General features: G+C 39.4%; 2 protein-coding genes across 4 annotated transcripts in view; one reads left to right on the plus strand and one right to left on the minus strand.

Moving 5' to 3' along the window:
* Window positions 1-1,088: 1,088 nt before the first annotated feature.
* Window positions 1,089-16,138, minus strand: si:ch73-252i11.1 (uncharacterized protein LOC553517 homolog). 2 transcript variants are annotated; one of them, XM_042403726.1, is made up of 13 exons: window positions 15,964-16,138; window positions 15,547-15,859; window positions 12,582-12,717; window positions 10,979-11,834; window positions 10,751-10,801; window positions 10,510-10,636; window positions 8,894-9,059; window positions 4,394-4,514; window positions 4,202-4,298; window positions 4,015-4,093; window positions 3,751-3,881; window positions 3,207-3,355; window positions 1,089-2,539 (listed from the first exon to the last, which is right to left on the minus strand). In XM_042403726.1, the coding sequence occupies exons 2-13, from the start codon at window positions 15,825-15,827 to the stop codon at window positions 1,839-1,841; spliced, it is 2,895 nt and encodes a 964-aa protein (XP_042259660.1). In that variant the 5' UTR covers window positions 15,828-15,859; window positions 15,964-16,138; the 3' UTR covers window positions 1,089-1,838. The 2 variants fall into 2 exon arrangements, with proteins under 2 accessions (XP_042259660.1, XP_042259659.1); XM_042403725.1 differs by lacking the exon at window positions 15,964-16,138 and having other exon boundaries at window positions 15,547-15,957.
* A 2,539-nt stretch (window positions 16,139-18,677) lies between these two features.
* Window positions 18,678-21,025, plus strand: part of etv6 (ETS variant transcription factor 6) — a 28,465-nt gene continuing 26,117 nt past the window's right edge. For both annotated transcript variants that reach the window (XM_042403181.1, XM_042403182.1), the window contains exon 1: window positions 18,678-19,055. In XM_042403181.1, the coding sequence (XP_042259115.1) occupies window positions 19,026-19,055 (30 nt within the window). In that variant the 5' untranslated portion in view covers window positions 18,678-19,025. The remainder of the gene's footprint in view (window positions 19,056-21,025) is intronic.

The following is a 21,025-nucleotide window of genomic DNA, read 5'->3' on the forward strand; positions in this document are numbered from 1 at the left end:
CTTATACCAAAGGTTGACATGGCTAACGTGTTAGCAAGCCATTATTCAGCAGACATAGAGCAACATTATTATTGATTTGGAGTTGTGTTTTTGGTCACCTATTGGATGTAAGTCACATTTTCACTCATTTTAGCTCTAGTTCAGTCTTTCTACAAACTAAGGAGACTAAAAGGAAATATCTGGCTCTTAAAAGCTAAATGCTCCACCTTGTTCACCGGCTAGTAGCTAACTTTGGCTGCCATCTGGTGCTGTGCAGGTATCTTGCAGTTAGTTTTTAGAACTTGTTGGTTAAAAAAATTCAAAGTCCCTGAAGTCCTGAAAGATATATTTTTTATGTTGTATACGCTTTACGAGGTTGATGAGAGCAGTGAGAGTGAACCAAAACAAGTAAAGTTGTGCCAGGCTGAAAGACACTGAAATGCTTTGTAAAACTGCAGTCGCAGGATAATTCTCTGATGGTTTATCATTATCACTGACACCCTTCACATTGCACCCAGTCATTTGATCTATTGTTAATATGAAAATGTTGATTAGTGCAGCTTTAACTGACAAATTTTCTTTGGTTGGAACTAAATCAAAAGTATTAAGACTGTTTATATTATAGACTGTTTAGTATTTTAATGTCTTGTAACATAAACCATTTCAAGCCAGTCATGGCAAGTGTGAAACTTTAGTTTAATCACAGCATTTTCTATAACATGTAGTATGATTCAATGTAAAAAATCTGTCTGTGTAACTGCTGCATACCTTCAAACTGCATCTTAACATGCAAACATATTCCCATTCACACTGCAGTTTGTCGGGAAAGACAACAGGGGGCCTGTGTGTATGTGTGTGTGTGTGTGTATGTCTTGAGGGAGGGTGATTTGCAAGCCTAATGTCTAATGTCACAGGAAGCACCAGCAGCCATATTGATCATTTTTCATGTCCTGCCTCATTTCACTAAGAGGCCCGACCCGACTGCTGGTGGCGTTTTCAATTCACTTATGAGACTGAGAGAGATCGAGAGAAAGAAAGATAGATACAACCACAACGGCAACAAAGAATACCATATAATGTAATACTGAAAATAAATCAGTGTGTCTGTGTGCACTTAAAATGAATATTACATTTATTTTCAAAGTACAAAATCAATGGTGATTGCAAACAGTACAATAATTAGGGAAATGGCAATATTATTAATTGCAGTGGAATCTTAATGCTAATCAAATGAAACACACAAAATTAAAGTGGTGCCCTTAACATTTTGCGTGAAACAGAAACGGCTCAGCTATTCTTCTCAAAACCTCATTTACATTTTGCGAATGAAGCAATTAATTTCCATCTTATTTTCGAATGTCGATACAGGATTCTGTCGCCCTCCGCTGGTTGGGGAGCTGTACAGCAGAATTACTAAATATGAAGTGTTCTTTATTACAAGCATTAAACATGAGTATTCATATAGTGATGTGTAAAATTTCCTGAGCAAATGTATAAGATCCACACTCAGGCATGTCTGTGATACATTTTACCAACTGCAGAAGACTGACAGTGAAAATGTATTTTTTATGTATATAATGTTAATTCCCACCACCACGCCCTTATGTGATTAGTTGCTGCTCGGCTAGCTCTGTCATTAATAATACCTGTTCACTGCAGTTTTTTTTTTTTCCTATTGGACTTTATTTTAATGAATTAATCATTTTATAGTGTTATTTTTTTGTTTCACATAGATAGGCACTTTAAATGACATTGTCATGTTCTGCATAAAAGCAAAGCACTGCACACTTCAGTGGATATTATTACTACATGTAATCAAATCACCAAATTAACCAAAGAGGTCTGTGTAACCTGTAGCATCAAGCAATGACACAAGAATCAGACTGTTTCTTTTGGGCTGGGGGTGGTGAGGAAGGTGGAGAAGATTGCATGGGTTGGTAAACTGTTCTGGGTTGGTATGATGATGTGCGAGTTTGGGTAGAGGATGTGCTGGGTTGGTAAGACGATGTGCGAGTTATGGTAGAGGATGCGCTGGGTTGGTAAGAAGATGTGTGGGTTTGGGTGGAGGATGCGCTGGGTTGATAAGATGATGTGTGGGTTTGGGTAGAGGATATGCTGGGTTGGTAAGACGATGTGCGAGTTTGGTATGTGGATGTGCTGGGTTGATAAGCTGATGTGCTGGTTTGATAAACTGATACATTGGGTCGATAAACTGGTGTGCTGGGTTGAGGAGCTGGTCTTGGTGCCGGTACCGGTCTTGGTTTTGGTGCCGGTGTTGCACCATATGAGTCAACAAGCGGGTGCGTGGTCTTGTATTGCAGCAGGTACTCAGGGTAGATCTGGTGCTTCTCAAACACAACAAAGATGGAAGGGTTTATGCAGTCGTCCACACAGCTGTCAAAGAAGTTTATGTCCCCGCCGTCCTTAGAAGGAGGTCGGCGGTAGTCAGAGGTCCCTCTCGTGTAGTCCCCCACCAGCACCCGTGAGATGAACATGGACTTGACATCAGAGTCACCAGTGTAGCTGTGGGAGTATCTGGCATCTCGGGCAAAGTAGCTACCTGGGTTTTGAAACAGGAAGAGCTTTTAGATTTTGGATACTTATACTGTATGTAGGGCTACAATTAGGGATTGTTTTATTATCAATTAATCTGACAATTATTTTCTTAAATACACAATTATTTGTTTGGTCTTTAAGATGTCATAAAACAGTGAAAATCTATTTTTCACAAGTATCATTTCCCAGCACCCAAAGTGTCTGAGCAACAGTCTACACCCAAAGATATTTAGTCTATCACATACGACAAAGTAACACAGAAAATTCTCACAATTGTGAAGCTGAAACTGGCAAATCTTTGGCATTTTTGTTCAACTTATCAACTCATCGTTTCAGATTTAAAAGAAGCACTTTTGTTTTTTAAAAATGTATTTTTGGGGCATTTTAAGCAAAACAGTAAATTGAGATACATTGTCTTGGGAGGAGTTATGACCAATGTCACTCTAAAACAATTGATGGACAGCTTCAACACTAGATAAGGAGAAAAAGAGTCCCAGGTTTTTGGGTGAACTGTCCCTTTAAATTTGTATGTGAGCAATGTTAAGATTTAAGATTGGTTTAACATGATATGCCATCTCAGAATAAATTTTCTTTTTAATTTAAGACAACATCGCCCCATCTTTTGCTCCCCACTCAGCACATAGTCCAGAATGAGTATTTCTTTAACGCACCTTTGCCAAAAGCAGTTCCATGAGTTCCACAGATTCTCCAGTCAAAGTTGGTGAGGCAGATGGCATCTACATGTTTGGAGTCAGTGCCATGAAAAAGCTTTTTTTCTGCCACACTGTGCCCACTGTTGTTCTTCATTTGATTCTTCTGCCTTTATATGGGAAAAAAATAAATCAGAAAACTTAAATCAAGCTGGTATGTTTAGTAATGTGCACAAAAGTAAAGTGAGAATATGTAACCGCAGCCTTTTTGAACACAAGTGGCATTTTCAGGATAATGATTAATGTCAAAAATGTAAAATCTTTTTCAGTAGAGAAAATAAAGTCACTGAACTGACTCAGTAACGTCAGTTACACAGCAATGCTTACCTAAAGTTTGCTAACATTAGCCACCAGAAACTACTTTCTGTAGCAGCAAAATAAATTGAGCAACAGTACGTTTTACTGCTTATTTGTTCAACTTTTCATTTGTTAGAGGAAGAATGTGTTATTTGTTGTTTAAAAAGTTGAAAATCACATTTCAGCACGTGCTACTTGAAATACGCACCACTGAAAGACTTCCCAAAGAGCTCTGTTCTGAATCCTCTCGAGTTTGACGATGTCAAAGCCTTTCATGGTTTTACAGAAAAGGGCTTCGATCTCCTTGAATTCCTCTGAGGAGCGCTGGAGGGAGACACGCTGGAAAACACATACCACAGAGAAAGGAAATTATTTTTGTAAATTTGTAGATTTTTGAAGCATTGGAGACTTTTAAGGTAAATTTATAACCAAACTCATCATCAAGTTTGAGGGTGTGATTTATTCACAATACCGTGTATCCTTTTTGAGGAATCTGTGTCTTGTCCCAGTGGTCTGGTATAGTGGTGAAACCTTGTTGACCAGGAGGCCTTCTGTGGACAAAAATCAGACTAGGGTTCAGGGGTAGTTTTATTACAAGGTGGTTTTTATAAAAAGGTTGGGAAAAGACAAGGACTAACAGTATAATTGGGTTGTCATACCTCTCTTTCGCTGTTCGGACGTCAGCTGCGGAGACAAATCGAGGCCGTCTTTTCACAAGCCTCTTAGTGCCATACCGCTTGTTTGTTTGTATCATGTCTGAGGGGGAAAAAGACATCATTATAATAATTATTTAATATTTCAACATGCAAACAACTGTAAACATAGAGATCATTCGCATATTCGTTGTTTACCTTGGAAACTGAGTGAATATGTCTGTGAACCAGCGGTGAACTCCACCACATCTTTGTCATTTTCCAGATATTTCTCCTCCAGTTTAGCGCTGTCCATGTCTGCTGGGTTGTGTCCACCAGTCTGTCATACAAGACAAAATAAGTCTGACTTTACCTCAAAAGTAAATGACCAATCAGGTGCCAGTTTGTATGACATGTTGACATTATTGTCTACAGAAACTATAAATACATAAATGTGAATTCCAGTCAAAAACACTACTGTTCACTGAATACAGCAATACACCATTCAGTGCTGTTTCTCTGCCAAATCAGGGAGCTGTGTCACACAGGGCCCTGGTCTTCATACATGGATAACTGAGTTAGCTTGATTTGATTGTTGATGATTTGACACAGGCCTGGATTGTTTAGTTCTTCAAAGCTGGCTAAAATTTATCTGGAGCTGGTATCATAGCAACAAGTCCTAAAACCCAAACCTGTAAAAATACAGGCCTTTTTGTATGGGCTAAAATTAGGGTCATATGTACAGTAGCTGTGTATCACCATATCTCGATGTTGTTGAATCACTGCAGCTAAATATTACCCAAATTACTTCACAGGGATACACTCACTGTGAGTGATTGAGTGATTCATGTAATTTGTTCGCAGGAAGAATGGGGTGTGTTCAAGACAGCAAATACACCGCTGATTCATATTGAATTCATAAATTTCCAGTGAACTCAGTTTTTAAAAAATGCACAGAAATTGTATTGTATTGTATTCATGTTGTAAGCACATGAACATTTTTGCTTTCTTGGGACAGTCCTATACACTTTGTGCAAAAAGTAAAATGTACATAGCAGATGTGCAAAGGTTTATGAATTCAAATCAGCTATCAGTTTATGAATCAGCTATGTATTTGCTGTCTTGAACACACCTCATTCCTCCTGCGAACAAATGAACAAACTTGAATCACTCACTCAGTGACAGAATGTATCCTCCCTGCAAAGTGATTTGGGTTGCTAATTTTTAGCTGCAATGATTCAACAACATTGGTCTTGGATTGCAATCCAGACATATGACAACATTATCTATATTGATTTTATATGTATAGGTTAACATTTAATGTCACTGGGCGTAGTGCCACACACACGCACACACACACACATTAACACACATAACGTAAGAGGACAGCTATAAGGATACACTAACTGAATGGGGCATGTGTGCTACCTTTCAAACCAGAGTTATAAGGTGCTTCACAAAATACAATATAGATTAAGGGGAGGCTTTTCTGAGCGGAAGTTAGCCGTTAGCTGTGGCGTTTGCCGTTGGCTTTGCTAGCTGTTGGCTTCGCTAGCTGTTAGCTCCACTAGTGCCAGGGATCATGAGGAATATATACCATTTGGCCATGTTTCAGTTCAGTGAGTGGGACTACGCAGTCGGAGCTCCAGTCAATCTCCAGTCAAGAACAAATTTTTTTAATGAACTGATCCTTGTGATTCAGTACACAGAAAAGAACTGCTTTGCACATCACTAGCAATATACCTCTTAGCAGACTGCAGGGAAAAACTGCTAGAAAGGCTCGCACCCTGGCTTTGTGATTTGACAGTGAAATGATGATCCTGATTGGATAGTCAAATGATATGTAAATATGAGCATCCCCATTGGCTATGCAGGAAGAAGCATCAAATGTGGGACAAAAGTACTTGCATCCATAGGTCTGATTTGTAGCTGTTAGCCTGGGATTCACACATACAATTGAGTTGTGTGTGAACTTTTTTCACCTTCAAACACATAGATGTGTAATTGCAAACATTTTTTATAACTTCAGACCTTTGTGCAAATCTTTATGCACTCACAAATTGGATATTATTTGTGAAAATCTTTTTCCTTTGTTCACTAAATGTCATGCACAGCTTGATCAAAATGTTTGTACACATTCACACATTTGAATGTATTCATACAAAATGTTTTCACACATTCATATATGGTGATACACAGCTACAATACATGTGACCCTAATTTTAAATTCTCCTACTTCTGAAAAACTGCACTGTCAAAAAGCTGAAAGCAGGGTGTTTTTTCAGCTCATGAAAAGTTGATGTTTAGGGGATATATTAAAATAAATTATTCAATTATTTTGTTGTATTCAAGAAAAATGAAAATCAGATGATAGAGTAGATCTACTTTTGCTCACAGTTCAGACAGTTAAGGTTTAACATTACTTTAATTTTGACAAACTTTTGAAACCTGCATGAATTGCTTTTTTTGGTCATTCGGGAGTAGCGGAAACAAGCTGTTAACATGTTAGCAAACAGTTGCCAATTTACACATCCTGCAGACACAGAGCAACATTAGCATTTATTTGGAGTCCTAAGTCAAATATTCCTTCCTCTTTTAGCTCCATTCTGATCTCCACCAATTCCTGAGGGAAATATCTGGTTCTTTAGCTTCTAAATGCTGCACAATGGTCACAAGCTAGTTGCTAGCTTTGTCTGTTGGCTGTGTAACTTTGTGTTGGGTTTATCAGAACTTATAAACTGAACACACTGCCCGCTGCTGCTGTAAATTATGTTGATGAGAATGGTGAAACTGAACCAAGAATAGTACAGTTGCATGCCATAAAACCAAAGCAATGAGCTCAAAGATGCTAAAACGCTACATAGAGCTGAGAGGAAGCAGAGTTGGGTCATGATTCTCTGCAGGTTTGTCAATACGAGCGACACCTTTGACATTACACATTGTCAGTTGATCCATTGTTAATATAAAAATAGTGGTAAGTACAGCTTTAAGTTAAAACTTTACATAATAAGAAATTTAATCATTATTATGCTGTGTTCATGTGCTGGTGGGAAAGTCTAGCATCTGTAACTTCCACACTTTTTGGAAGTTTTTGGAAATTTAAATCAAGGAAGACAAAGAGTAAAGTGTTAAGGAGGGTTCCGCTTTGAAAGTTAAAGAATTGATTAGCTTTGCGCTCCACCAAATGCCATCAAACTTATTTTTCCTTATCCAACAGTCCAATATGAGCATGACAAATTCAAATTTATGCAATCTGGCAACAGTATCTGCTGTCAATCTCTTTCCTCACAGATGCTACCACACATCCTGTTCTCACGACTAACGAGGCAGTGTGGCAGCCTCTCTGCCTCCTGATTGTTTTGTGTGAACGTAGCTCCGCAAAAGATATGATTTTTGCAATTTTATGAACTTTAATGATGTGCATGGGTAGCAGCTTAAGCAACAGAACACAGCACGGTGAGAAGAAAAGTCTAATAATGTAAACAAAATGAATAAAAGAGAATATAAAGAACTACAGGGTTACATAAACACATGTAATCGTCAGTTCAGCACAAGTTTAGTAGCTCATGAGTGGGAAGGATGACGTGGGTGGTTCAGTCCCAGTGTGATTTGAGTTTTTGACTTTCTGTCCTTTTAAATGGCAGAATCTGAGACCGCATGCCTGGGTCTAGACCTTTGAATTTGCCCACTCCACCATGTTGAGTTGACAGTTCCAATATCAGGCAAGAGACTGCCTGTTCCACCTTGACTGTCAGAGTCCACATGGACCACAGCCAATGCAGAGTGTTATCATTAGAAGGCTTATATCACTTCACTTCTTTCTCATCATGAGCAAAATTTATTAGAGTGAGTTTTAATACCACAGACACATTTAGGGTTGTGGTGTGTCCATTCAAGGGACCATTTTTAGCCCATATCCTCCCCACTAGCTTCACTTGCCGAGGCATGTTGTCAGTGTGTATATCTTCATTTGAAACAGCTGGCGGCTGCTGCTATCTGAAACCGCTATGTGTTAGGAATTGTATCAGTGTTTCATCAGCTGTCATTGCTGTAGAGTAATGACTTCAAACTTGTAAGTCATGCTTCTGTCCACCTGATGAATTTAAGTCCAATATTCACTCTACTTTTAGCTCTGTGGTTGTTTCCACCAACTCCTGAGGGAAATGTCTGACTTTAGCTGCTCAATGCTCCACTATGTTCATCAGCCATCCATCTGTTGGTTGGTGCTGGGCAGGTGTTCTATAGTGGGTTTATAAGAGTATTTTCACTAACAGCTGCCTGCTGCTGCTGGAAACAGGGTCGAAGCAAAACAATAAAGTTGCAGGCCGTAAAACCAAAACAACGAGCTAAAAGACGTTAGAACGTGGCAATATTTACTGACAGTAATAATCTTCTGTGGGTTCATCAATATAAGTGACCCCTTTCACATTACATATGGTCATTTTGATCATTTGCTTCTATAAAAATATAGGTTAGAACAGAATACAGAAATGAGAATACAGGACTTCAGAACATACTGGAACTGTTTAACATATGCTGAAATGTTGTCAACATGTAATAGTCCTGAAAATAGTAATATTTTGTGTACGGGTGTATAGTCTACTGGTCACTCCAAATCATGCTCTAAATTGTGACATCCAGTGAAAATATCTGGCGTTTTGTCATGCATCACCACCACTAATCCTGACTACAAAATGGACTCTGACTGCAGTTACTCACAGCTGAAGCATACAGGTTCCACTTTCCGAACTCATCCTCCCAGTACCAAACCCACTCTGTGGTGTGGATAAAGGTTGGCTCCTTTACAGAGTTAATGGTAGAGAGTCGTCGCACTTCGGTCGCCCCACGGGTCATCGTGTCAAAATGCACAGGTGGGCTGCTGGAACTGAAGGGATGACAAAGACAAAAGCAAAATAAAGATAAGTTTAATTTTACATTTATTATTTGACACTATTCTCTTAAGTTGAAATGCACATTTTAGATGTGGTCTATGCAATGCAGACTTTTTTCACTCTTGATTACAGGTCATAATGCAAATAATTCAATGAAAGAAATTACAAAAGAATTACTATTTATTATATAAAAAGCCATCACTACTTCAGCTCATGCTGTACTAGTAAGTGGCAATGTAATAACTGATATTATATCTAGCTGATTTACCCTGATTGATCCCTCACTGGTTTATATCATACCCAACAAACCAGTACTGTATCAAAATATAGAAGCAAGATCCTCTCAAAATCAATTTTATTTGGCCTTGGCACATGGGTCAGTGTGACATAAATTTCATCATCTGTCCACTATGTCCACAAAGGTTTGCCCAATATTTGTGACCATGCTGACAGTACACACTGCAAGCACACTAACTGGTTCTCCTCTCTTGCAAGAGTGTACTAGATTTACCATACTTGGTCCTATTCTTGTTTATATAGACACTTTTCTTTCTTTGACTTTTACTTGTTGTTCAGCCAAATAAAACAATCTCCTCTTATTGGTGTCATGAGGTCCTCATCTTGTTTTCCAATGCGCATGTCCGTAGCTGTCTGTGTTCATACTGAAGTGAGACCAAACTTTTAGTTTTGTGTGTTGGCATATTAACATTTGCCAATTAGCACTAAACAAAAAGTACAGCTGAGGCTGATGGGAATGTCATTAATTCTGCAGGTATTTGATCACAAACCAAAGTGCTGGACAAATTGGGATTTTAACCAGTTGATGGCGTTAGATGAAAAGTCAGAGAATTACCAAAGTGTTTACAGTTCATCCTGAGACATACATGAATGTACCAAACTGTATGGCAATCCATCCAACAGTTTTGAGACATTTCACTCAAAACCCCTAATGTCAACATCATGGTGGCACTCAAGGAAAAGTCAGAGAATTTCAAAAGTTTTTACAATACATTCTCTGGGAACCATGAATGTCTGTACAAATTTTTGTGCCAATCCATCAGGGGATAACCAAAGACTGTAAGAATCATCCTCTATGCACCAAGGATATGTACCAAATTTCATGACAATCTGTCCAACATTTGTTGGATATTTCAGTCAAATCCAACGGACATTGTCATTCTTAAGGCCATGCCGCTAGTATGGTTAAAAATTGACAGTTGATCCCTCAAAGGTGTAGACTTTTGAAGACTTTTTGCACTCAGAGGTGCTGTGATTGTGGAGGATTGGGTTTACTGTAGTTATAAGATTAAACTTGCTTACTGTATATATACACACCGCAAGATGGTTGATTTTAAGTATAATCTCTTCCCAGAACCACAGTGTAGTGACTGAGCGTGAAAGACATGAAACACAGTACTCCAATTGAATGCCAGTATTAAGTACCTGTATGTGTTTTTAGGGTCACAGTAGTCCTTTTCAATTGTCTCGTTATCAGGCAAGGCGTTCCAGTGGTCACCCTCTTTGATTTGCCACCTGTATGGCATCTTGTCATGAGCCTTAAAACACCGATCTGGAGCACATCAGTTACAAAGAGAAGATTAATGACACCTAATCAAAACAAAAAAACAATGTAAGTTTTGTATGTAACACCACTTGGAAGCAATATATTTCACTGATTACTCACCTTCATGTTTACAGTATCCTTTGATGAAGTACATACATATCTCAGTTTTTTCTAAAGGAAACAAAAAAAGTACACTATTAAGTATTGTTTTGTGTTGAAACAAGTTTTTACACATAAATATAACTCTTCCCTCCTTACAGGACATTTCTACATGACTTTGCAAATAAAAAAGGACAGTTCTCCCAGGAGACAAAACATACAACAAGCTTTTCAGCTGCTGTAGTTTACCTCTGACAGGCCTTGGTCTCTGTCTTCTGTTTGGCCCATCATCTGCAGCGTCGACAGCAGCAGGAATGTCATTAGTAGAACGGGTTCGTTGCAGCTGTTGATAGTTACCTCTGTTACCTCTGTTGCCCTGGCTGCCACCTCTCCCTCTGAAAGCATTATTAGTTTTATTCGGATTCCGCGTTTGTTTTCTGTTCAGACCATTGTCGCTGCTCGCATCACTGTCATTGGCAGCAGCAGAGACGTCACTGGTGGAAGAGTTTTGCTGCTGTTCATTGTTGTCATCGTTTGGATCCCAATCGCTGTTCACACTCAAGGAACTGATTGCAGACAGGATGTCACTAGTGGAGCAGGTTCGTTGCTGCTGTTGATGGTTGCCCCTGTTACCTCTACTTCCCCTGTTACCTCTATTGCCTCTGTAGCCTCGGTTGCCTCTGTTGCCCCTGTTGCCTCTGTTGCCCCGGTTACCACCTCTCCCTCTGGCGGCCATTGGATTTATCCCATCACATCCCCACTCCAGCACTCCATCATCGCTGCCCGCATCAGTGGCATTGGCAGCAGCTGAATTGTCACTGCAGGAAGAGTTTTGTTGCTTTTGACGATTACCTCTGTTGCCCCTCTTGCTATGGTGCCACAAAACCTGTTTATTTGCATAAATAGTCTTCAAGGAGCGAAAGAGGTGGTCAGGCAAGCCTTTATCCTGCAGGATTTTTAATGGCTGTGGAGCACTGAAATCATGAGTCCTGGAGCAGTAGCAGTCGCCTTTCAGGTACCTCTCACAGATGTGCAGTCTCTTGCAATCGTCACCTTCCTGACACCGACCATACACCCCATCACCGTTGTTGTAATCGTGACATATCTGGATAATAGAAGGAGAAGCCACAGGAAACAAAATTAACTCCAAGAGAATCTGCAACAGGGTCTCAAAATATCTCCCCCCTCAAACCAAGTTAAGTGTCACTGCTAGGTGTCAGCTTCTACTTTTAGATAACATAATGTGTGCTCTTGATTTAGCAAACTTATAACCTTTATGTCTTGTCTTGCGTGTACACTTCACACTCTAACTATGGGTCGCTTGGATTTAATACTGTTAAACATATCGTTGTGTGATCTTTGAGATGCCTCACATGTATTTTATAGAATAGAAGACTGTGCTGAACTTCATAAATATCTTCTTCGCTGTCTTCTACCGGCTTACTAAATGTGCTGCACTAAAGACATCTGCCGCCCTCTACAAGAGAGGAGGAGGCAAAATATATTATGTGATATTAAATCCAGGGCACGAATAACTAAATGTGCCCACAGTTTTGTTTTTTTTTTTTACTCTATGATACCTCCCCAACATCATAGTTTTGACATCATGAATACAGATTTTACCCAGCAAGATCTGACATTGGGAAAATATTCTGGTTATAAAGATGAAAAAAAGTATTAATCAATAGAAGAGCAGGAGCTTTTAGAGAATGCTTTGGTGCTAGTATTGATACTAAGAGAATCACCATGGCCAGAAGAACAGACCATACACTGAGGGCACAGTTTTTACCACAGATCCGCACCTTGACCTGTTTGAATGACTCCTGTGCATCTTGTATGTTGTCAGACTTACAGAAGGCAGGAGTGTGTGGTCGCTCTGCAGCAGCAGTGTGCACAGCTCCGTCCTGCTCAGACTCTCCAGCTCATGCTCTCTCAGTGTCTTCAAATTCTGGGCAGAGTCCAGCACATGAGGGAAACTGCATCCTCTCCTGTTAAAAAAAACCCCCCACATAGTTCAGTCATAAGTTTTAATTAAATATACAGTTGCTCAGGAGAAAAAAAAAGTTCTGTATGATGTTTTGTAAATGCAGTACATTTAAATTTAGCTAAAATTACACATTACTGAATTAATATGAAGGCTTATTAGGCATTCACGCACTAGTTGGAAAATGTGAAACCCAGGAAGTCAGTTGTAGCGTTGCTATTACAAAAGTCAAATCTGTTAGGCAAATGATAGACAAGCATAAAGCTAACTCTACCGAAGCATATTCAAAAAAATATTAGTTCTATTGGCTACTGCAAAAAGGTATTGAACTTGTGTGTGTTTAATGATTTATTGATAGAAATGTACAATTACATGTTGAGAAGACTAAAGGTCACCATTGTGTCAGAACTGTAAAAAACAGATGACGCCATATCTGACATGCTTTCATTGCCTGACTTAGAATGGAGTTCATATGAAATTTCAAGGTAGAAAATGCATCCTAGATTTAGTAATTTCACTTATATATATATATATATATATATATATATATATATATATATATATATATGTGTGTGTGTGTGTGTGTGTGTGTGTTCACTCAGTGAAACATTGGAACAAGCAGACAGACAATTTGTGTATAACTTTGAAGCTACCAAAAAATATTCTAAGGTAATGTCAGATTTAAACTTTTCAAGGTGTCAAATTAGTTGATGTCCTTGTTTGTTTATCGTTTGTATTCCAGGTTTGCTTTTATTACAGAGCAGCCAGTTAAAGGAGCACTTAAGTGATTTAGTATTGCACTTCCATAAAGTTGGGGGAATCACAAGATACACATTTAAAGGGACATATTATGCTTTTTGTGATTTTCTGTTATACCGTTATAATGTCATATATATATGCTAAACATGGTCAAACTTCCAAAACTTGGGGTTAATGTATAGAACATAGAAATGCTCACTGCAAGTTAAAAGCAGGGCTTCAGCCCCCCCTAAACACATTGTTTGTGATGTTTTTTTCTACTTTGCCGACAAGATGACATCGGCTTGTCACACATGCCCATAAATGGCCATCTGTTCTGTAGCCTTGGTTGCTAAGGCTGTTGCTAAGGCCATGTGTTGTTCGCGTTGTCTGCTTGCAAATTTCAGATTGGATTTCAGCTCGAACATATACAGATGTATTTGAGAAGACATTTTTGAGTAAAGAACAAGAAAAAGAAGTGAAATCCTATAACTATAGTTTGTTGATGGAGCCTCCAAGCAGCCGGAAGTTGGCTGTGACGCTTCTGGAAGCTAGCCAACCAGAACAGCTCATCAGGAGCACTGTTGGGCAGTAAGGCATTATTTGTACCATATTACAGTAATATTATTACTCTTTTCAGTAACAAGTAGTATAAGGGATTACAATTTGAAATTCTTATTATTCTTATTTCTAAATTATATTACGGTTATTAATCTCAGTAACGCTCTGTTACTTTTACACTTGGGGGGTCGGCGTGCTCGCTGTCTTACGGGGATTAATGGAGGATTGATATCAGTGTGGTCTCTGCGTCCAGATCACAGACTCTCCAGAGGGGAAGAAATGCGACTCGTGGATATTCCACAGTTGTGTTGTAGTTTAGCTGGCTTGCTAGCGTTAGCCACAGGTACACCTACATTCAGGGGTCACCTAACACTAGTTTAGTTCAGAGTTGGAGGGTGTGTGAATTGAATCGTGCAGCTGAGGTCGGGACTTCTTCCAAACTGTATCCTGCCTGCTTGTTAAACCACAAATGTCTCATTTTCTATTTCTGCATGTGTTAAATACAAAAGATACAGTGTGTAGGTGTGGAGGAGTTGTTTAAAGGCAACTTTGACAGAGCTGATGGCTGAGTTACGAAAATAAAGTAACAAGTAATATATTGTGTTATTTTTGCTGCGGAGTAATAAGTAATGTAATATAATTACTTATTCAATGAGTAATATTTAATCAGTAATTAATTGCAATATTCAAGTAACTTGCCCAACATTGATCGGGAAGGGGGCCTTAAAGACACAAGGGCTAAAACAGCCTGTTTCAGACAGAGACTGAACCCCAGAGTATGAAAATGTTCATATTTCCCCATTAAAAAAAAGAATGGTTAAAATCATAGCAGCAAAGGCTTAAATATCCTGACTTTTAGTCCATATTATAGGTCAAGCTCCAAAAAACACTCCAAGCATTGGATCCTACATTTCCCATAACGCAACTCAACAGCGTATTTTGTTAGACCTTTTTCTGACTGATAAAAGTCCTCATCTTTCAAACGCCACAGCTCCAGTTTGGGTGTCAAGCCAAACGCTGACAACATCATCATGGAGGTGTTTCTCAGACTTATGGAAGCTCCCTCTGAAATCACAGAAGACATTAAACAGCTGATTTAACAGGCTGATCTTTATGTGTAAAGTCGGTGGAGTTCCCCTTTAAATGAGCCTGTTGCACTGCAAGGTGTCCTTCACGGTATGGCTTGCAGGGTTGTTTTCATGACAGAACGGCAGGTGAGTGCTGGTGTAATATCGGATTTTTCCAACAGTGCATGAACGCACCACGTGTGGCCTTCTAAACACACAGACATTTAATGTACTCTCATTAAATGTAGCTACAACACAGAAACAAACCGGTGGTAGTATCTGTCTTCATTGAATATCTTTAAACACACATACAAAAACACCCAATAAAGCTTCCTTTTAAAAAAACAGCTATTGGTGAAGCCACAGGCCTCTAAAACTGCCAACCCAGCACTAACAATCAGGCAGACGGGCCAGTTTAACGAGCAATGACTCACCTTAGGCCTCATTCAGTAAGCAAACATATTTACCTCAACTGAGTGAACCGGCAGGATCCGTTGAGGAGGAAGTTTTTACACAGGTGTAAACCACTGCAGGATCCATGACAATCTCTGGCTCTGCACAGCCTCAGTCTGGTCCACGCCACTACCTTCGGCTGTCCGTTTGGATGGCACAAAGCAAATTTATCTTGGTTACAAATGATCGCCGACACATTCGTGGAATCGCCAAAGCAGAGATTGTAGATCAAATCATCAGTGTTTACTGCCCCATGATTGGCGCAGATGAATTTCAGTATTTCGGTCTCCATCATCGTGCTGCTCTTCTTCCTCTTTCTCCCTCCACCTTCAAGAAAGCAGCAGCAAAAGCAGCAGCTGTGTGACTGCTCGGTTCAGCTGAGCAGGGAAAAAGTTCCTATCGTTTCTGATGATTGGAAACCGAAACTTAACTATTTTTAGCCGAGGTTGATGTTGTAACGCTGTTGTCTTCCGCTTGGGGGCGTCACCGTGTCATATGACTTCATACAGGCCTGGAATCATGAGGACAGAGGAGCCAATAACAAATATCCGGTCTGTTAAATATCACTGTCTTGGACTATAAAGACATTAATATGGCTAAATGTATATATATATAAATATATCTGCATTTAATTTTTATATAAAATTGATTTTAATGGTAAACTACACTATTAATCCAGAATGAAACGGAAATTACACTGCAAAAAATATCCAAATCACTTGCTGTCATATGAACACTATTAACTTACTGAATGATTTAAGTCCTTGAATCAGAAAAATAAAATTAAAAACATTCTATAATATACAAATGATCTCTGTATTTCATGTTTTTGACCGGCAGCAATTATTAACTTTTCTTTCAGTGTTTGCAGTGGAATTACTGTGGGTGAGTGAGTGAGTTTACATTTGCCACTTTTTTAATCTGATTACAGTAATCTCTTTAATGTAATCTGTCACTCCCACCAGATAAAAACCTACCTCCACCTACCTTATTGTGTCTTGCCTGCTGGTTCTTTGTGTTTGGGGGAAATGCACTGATAGTTTTATTCCTACAGCGATCTCATGACTTACATTTTCCTTTACTTGAAAATGACCTCATTCTAGTTGCACAAGGGACAGAGGAAATTAATGATACTTTTTACTTTAACCCATTTTTCAGACCAAAAATACAACAAATCTGATATGAATACTTCCCAGTGACTATGAAAATACCTTTATGATGTATCTTTTGAATAACCAAGTTTACATATATCATTTCAAAGACGGTTAATACTCATGCAATCACTTATTTGGTGTTTTAATTTTAAAATTAGATTTTTTTCCTGTTGAATGTGGTAAAGAAAAATCCTAATTACGCCTACTGTGATTATTTTTTATAAAAATAAAGTAATGCAGATTTACTGTCAAATCTGACCTGGATGTTCACAGTGGTCAAGTATATATGCAGCATATAGATGCATACCATGTTATCAAGAGATGTACAGTTTGAGTCCAATAACTTTTGTCGTCTGCCAGATGCAGGGCAAGAGTTACCAAAAGGTTTGATACCACAACCTTCATGTCCATATCTCAACCCAACTGAATACTTGTGGGAGACTTTGGACAAACGTGTTAGAAATCATCAAAACACCAAATGAAGGAATATCTTTTGGAAGAATGGTGTTAATCTCTCTAGAGATCTTCCGCATGTTTGGAGAATCTAATACCAAGGAGCATTACAGCTGTTCTGGAGGTTTGGGGTGGAAAAAAAGACCTTACTAAAACAAAATGTTGTGTTTTTTGTGTATGAAATGTGCTGAACAAATAACTCACCTGAAATTGTCACCCGTCCGGTTAGGTTAGTTAATGCTGTGAAGAAACTGGTCAAAACTGAAGCAACAGAGCAGCAATTATCCTGACTTTAAAGGTGCCCTGTGGGGTTTTCTTGTGAACAAAAATTATGTTTACATTCACTGTTACTCACCAGAACTCATTGTGCGTATCCTTGTGATTTAACAAATGTGTTGAATCCATTTGCTTCCTCATAAAACATTTGCAAAACTATTTTGAAATGATTTTAAAATCCTACATTGTTTACATCCATATTAACTGGTTTTAAGTCTTCTTCTTCCCTGCCTTTGTTGGCGCGTTACACCCACCTGTAGATCAGTGGAATATGGTGAAACAATTGGTAGGACTGTGTATCGCATCACCCCTGTGGATGTGTGCGTACATGTACGTACTTGTGCGCATGCACAACGCAAACAAAATGGGGACCGACTCATAAAAAAAAACTGCTCCATAGAGCTACAAGAGTTCACAAACTCCACAGGGAACCTTTAAGTCTCTAGGATGGGTCGTATACCTCCAAAAAGACTGGATCCTACATTTCCCATATTGCAATCACAGTGTATTTCATCAGACCCTCCCTGCCTCCTTCTTTCAAACCGCACTGCTCCAGTTTGTAACACTGTGTTTCTTAGTCAAACTTGAATCTCAAGCCCAATCCCATGACATCATCAGTTATTTTGTACAAACTTTGCTAGGCTCTTTCTTGAACCACAGAAGACATAAACCACCATTTCACAGGCTGTGTAGTAGGCTACTTCTCATGACAAGTCAACAAAACATCATGTGTTAAATCAGTGGAGTGCCCCTTTAAACACCCTTTAATGTGGCTTTATATTACATTCCCTGAGTGAAGGTCAACAGTTGACCTTAAAGCGACCTTCTCATACTTTAGCAGTTTAGGAGTTTAGTTTGTGAACAATATGCAATACTTAATTACTGATATTATTACATTTAGTCCCTAAACGCCTCTTTAATGAGTTACACTGTTGCATTTTGCACTACATCATGACTAATTAAAGCATAGCGGTTTGGCCTATTGTATAACCGCATTTACATTAAGCTTTGACTAAAAAATAAATGGAAAACCAGTGTGTGTGTGTGTGCGTGTATCAGTGTCTGAGCCTGTGGTTGAGTCTTGTGAGTCTGCAACGCGACCTGCCGCGATTTCCTGCTTCGGGTTTCCCTTTAAAAGGGGGCAAGGCTCAATGCTGGGAATTCACGTCATTTCGCCGTTTTACACACATCCAGATCAATGAGAGAGAGAGAGAGAGAGAGAGAGAGAGAGAGAGAGAGAGAGAGAGAGAGAGAGAGAGAGGCAGAGAGAGAGAGAGAGAGAGAGAGAGAGAGAGAGAGAGATATGTCCGTAGCTCTCTCTTCAGTCTTGCTCTTCCAGGAAGGGATTATTAACCAGCGCGCTGCCGACATGTGAAGGGAAAACACACGCAGACAAAAGAAGTTTTCACACCGACAGCCGCGCTGCGGACCCGGCCAGCAGACAGAGAAAACAGCAGGCTACATGAACAAAACAACTTCTCCCACGACAACAAGCCGAGCAGTCGGACTGCCGCCGCTGCTGCGCCGCTTTCTATAGGAGAGAAAGGGAGATAAAGAAGAGAGGAAAAACGGAAAAGTGGAAGGAGAAGGAGAGAAGTTGACGGGAGATAATGTCTGAATCCTCCTCCGCTGCGACCAAGGTAACCCTCGGGCTCCTTTCTCTTTTTTTTTTTTTTTTTTTTTTTTTTTGTTTTCACTTTGCGCTGTGTTAGTGTCGCTGTGATATTCCTGCAGGGATTCACAGTGTTGCATATCAGCTCCTGCAGACAGGTAGCAGGGTATCTGGTGGAGGCGCGTTTGTTTTGCTTTGCCAGTCATCTGTTGCTCAAGGCTCCACGCTTTTAGTTCGCCTCCACTCTCTCTGATGGGAAGTCGTGACTGTCTGTGACACGATAAACGGTTGATTTAACCCCCCCCCCCCCTAAAAAAAACCGACCCCCACTCAAAAAAAAAAAAAAAAAAGTGATCAGAGCAGGTGGGCGAGCATGTTTATAAGGATGAGCAGAAAGTGAAGCATCAGTAAGACAGCGGCTGGAAGGATGATCAAACAATAGGGATATACTGTGCTGTAGGATTTTGCTGTTATTAAATTCACCATTGGAGAAGCTCATTGCACAGTTAAGGAATACTGTAATGAGATAGGAGTGCTGCCATTTACACATACTACAGTTTAAGTGACCCATCATTTCAGTGATTTAACACATGAAAAATATTGCTAAAATTGAAAGGTTTTCTGTTGTAGAACTGGAACATTAGTCCATTAATTGATCAGCCAATCAACAGAAAATGAATTGACAGCTATTGTGATAATCGATTAATTGTTTGAGTCATTTATAGAGAAAATATTCCTTAAATCCAGCTTCTCCGATGTGAAGACTTGCTGCTTTCCACTGTTTTTTATTATTGTGAACTCATTTTTGGGGTTTGGGATTGTTGGTCGAACAAGTCTGAACATTACCCCTGAAACTATGATTTATGGTTTTTCTGACATTTTATGGATGAATCAACTAATTGATTCATCGGAAAAATATTCAGTAGATTTATCGATACAGTGTTTTGAGACTTATGGCTGCTGGCCACACTGCGAACAATAACAAGACACTTTGACCATTTAGTTTACAACACGTCAAACGTAATGACACACGCCCGTCACAAGCACAATCATTCATTAATCAGTAATGAAAATAATCCATAGCTGCAGCCGAAGGAAAAGGAAAGCTGTAGGAGATTGAAGTCGATAATGATCGCTTGTTAGTCCCTGTAGGAACTAGACCTGAAACAATAAGTTGATCAATTGTTTCAGTTGTTTAATAAAGAAAAAATAGCAAATAGTTCACTGGTTCTGGCTTCTCAAATGTGAAGATTTGCGGCTTTTTGTTTTTATATGAATTCAAATGAATATCTTTGGGGTTCGGACTGTTGCTCAGACACAACAAGACATTTGAAGATGTCATCTTGGGCTCTCAGAAGTCGTGATGGGCATTTTTTCATTCAGTTTCTTTGACACTGCATAGACTTGAATTAAAAGAAATCATCAGATGAAATGATAATTGATATAATTATTAGTTGCAGTCTTAACGGGGACACTATATTATTTGGGATGAGGTCAGCCTGTGGTGTTTTGTTTATGAGGGATGTCTAGTCATTACTGAGTCTGATGTCATTCTTCAGGACGCGGTTGCATCCTGGAGAATGATCTTCACTCTGAGAAGTTTCCACCACAGCAGCCGGTAGACAGGACAAACTCTCACCTTCATGCTGCAGCCCAGTTCTGTCAAGAAAAAAAAACACTTTCCCTTTTTCTGCAATGTCTTTATCACAAGCACAGTGTCGTCTTTCCACTAACCTGACCCAAAGCAGTGAGTCCCAGCTGTGTGAGGACTGCAGTTGCAGAAGCAAGGGAGACCGCTTCCTTTTTTTTGGACAACAGAATATGTAGAAAGTGGCTCAAAAGGTCTGTCTGGACGTCAAGCGAAGCCAGGGGGGAGAGAAAGCCTTTCGCTTCTGAAAGGAGGAAATAGAAGACTGAAAGATTATTGCTTGGCTTCCACAGGAAATTCCTGGTACATACAGTTGGTGTGCAGCAGGTCTCAGAGTGGCTGGGTGGTGA

The sequence above is a fragment of the Thunnus maccoyii genome, chromosome 23, assembly GCF_910596095.1.
Source record: "Thunnus maccoyii chromosome 23, fThuMac1.1, whole genome shotgun sequence".
Classification (NCBI taxonomy): domain Eukaryota; kingdom Metazoa; phylum Chordata; class Actinopteri; order Scombriformes; family Scombridae; genus Thunnus; species Thunnus maccoyii.